Source organism: Austrofundulus limnaeus, unplaced genomic scaffold (assembly GCF_001266775.1).
Source record: "Austrofundulus limnaeus strain Quisiro unplaced genomic scaffold, Austrofundulus_limnaeus-1.0 Scaffold657, whole genome shotgun sequence".
Classification (NCBI taxonomy): domain Eukaryota; kingdom Metazoa; phylum Chordata; class Actinopteri; order Cyprinodontiformes; family Rivulidae; genus Austrofundulus; species Austrofundulus limnaeus.
Genome location: NW_013953059.1, coordinates 75865 through 77350, shown reverse-complemented (window position 1 = coordinate 77350; position 1486 = coordinate 75865). Strand labels below are relative to the sequence as shown.

At 36.5% G+C, this 1486-nt stretch overlaps 1 protein-coding gene across 1 annotated transcript in view; it reads left to right on the top strand.

Annotated features, from left to right (window-relative positions):
- LOC106531611 (ribonuclease inhibitor) overlaps nucleotides 1-1486 on the top strand; it is a 26536-nt gene that overhangs the window by 3941 nt on the left and 21109 nt on the right. The window contains exon 2 of the mRNA XM_014027517.1: nucleotides 667-834. Within this exon, the coding sequence (XP_013882971.1) occupies nucleotides 667-834 (168 nt within the window). The remainder of the gene's footprint in view (nucleotides 1-666; nucleotides 835-1486) is intronic.

The following is a 1486-nucleotide window of genomic DNA, read 5'->3' as shown; positions in this document are numbered from 1 at the left end:
GTAACAGGTCTTTTCTGCTGTCCTGCTATGACAAAGTGAGCTGGATGAGTGGAAGTGCTGTAAAATGATTTGTGACAGGGTCCTGTCGTTTTTGATCCCCTGCCTACTGCCTTAGGACACAACAGGATTTCTCAAGCATGCAAGAATGAGCCAAAGTAAGAATCTGGGCATGTTAATGATGAGAGGATAAAATTATAACATGATATAAACCTCAAAAAAGTTGATTTTACATGATATAGCCTCTTTAAGTAAAAGTACTGGGGTTTTAAAATACTTTTTTGGAAGTAGAAGTATCAACAAAAGTTTTTTTTACTTAAGTAAAAGTATAAAAGTACTGGTTTTAAATCTACTGAAAGTATAAAAGAAAAGTAAGTAAAAAAACATTCAGGATAAAAGCTTAGGCCATGCTAAAACATGACAAAACAAGTTTAAGTTACCATAAACATTTCAATGCTTCTAAATAAATTTTACATAAGGAGYTTTCCACCTCTTGACTTTATAATGAGATGGTTGGAGTCAAATATTTGTATAATTTCAGAGTGAAGCAGAGTAAGAATCCACAACACAGCTTTTGTTTAAACAGCTCTGAGTTTCTGAGGCTGAAATAGTTGGAATCTTCCTGTAAACTTCATGACTGAACTTTTATTTTACTTTTTCTGTCATTAGAGCTGCTGGACTCTCAGAGACTCACTGTGACATTGTGGCCACAGCTCTGAAGTCCAACCCCTCCCACCTAACCCAACTGGACTTGAGTCAGAGCAAACTGTCTGACTCTGGAGTGAAGCATCTGTGTTCTGGACTGGAGGGTCTAAACTGTAGACTGGAGGTTCTAAGGTCAGTTCACTGCTGTTTGTTCAACTAAAATAATTCACCAATCCTTCAAAGTATATTGATTTATAAATGTTTCACACAAACAGAAAATCAAGATAACAGGTAAATCTAATAAAGGACAGATTTAACCAAACACAAAAACATTTTTTGGGGGGGAGCCAACTGTGTCTGAGTGGAGTAGTTATCCTCCAATGCAGGGTTCACCACACTTTTTGAGACTAGGAGTTTCTTTGGTGGTACTGAGAAACACGGAGGACTTCTTGATACAAACATAAATTTGCACGGCTCACCTTTAATTATAGTCTTATTTATAATAAATTTATACATGTAAATATTTGACTCCCTGATTAAATCTCAACTTAAAGACTCCTCATGATAATCATAATTAACTGTGGTAGATATGATTTGTTATTATTGATAATAAGTAATTTAAATACTGTGCAGCAGCAGGGGGATCTGATTCCAGAGTTCCCAGTTTGAAACCCTTTTGGAGTTCTTCAGTGTGACCAGAGTGTGGATAGTTGTTTGTGTTTTTGTGTCCCTGTGATGGTCTAAGACCTGAGAAAGGCTCCAGCTCCCACCCTGACCCTGATTAGGAACAAGGAGGACAGAATGGATAGATGGTTTTTTTATAGCAGAAAACAGATATTTAAAC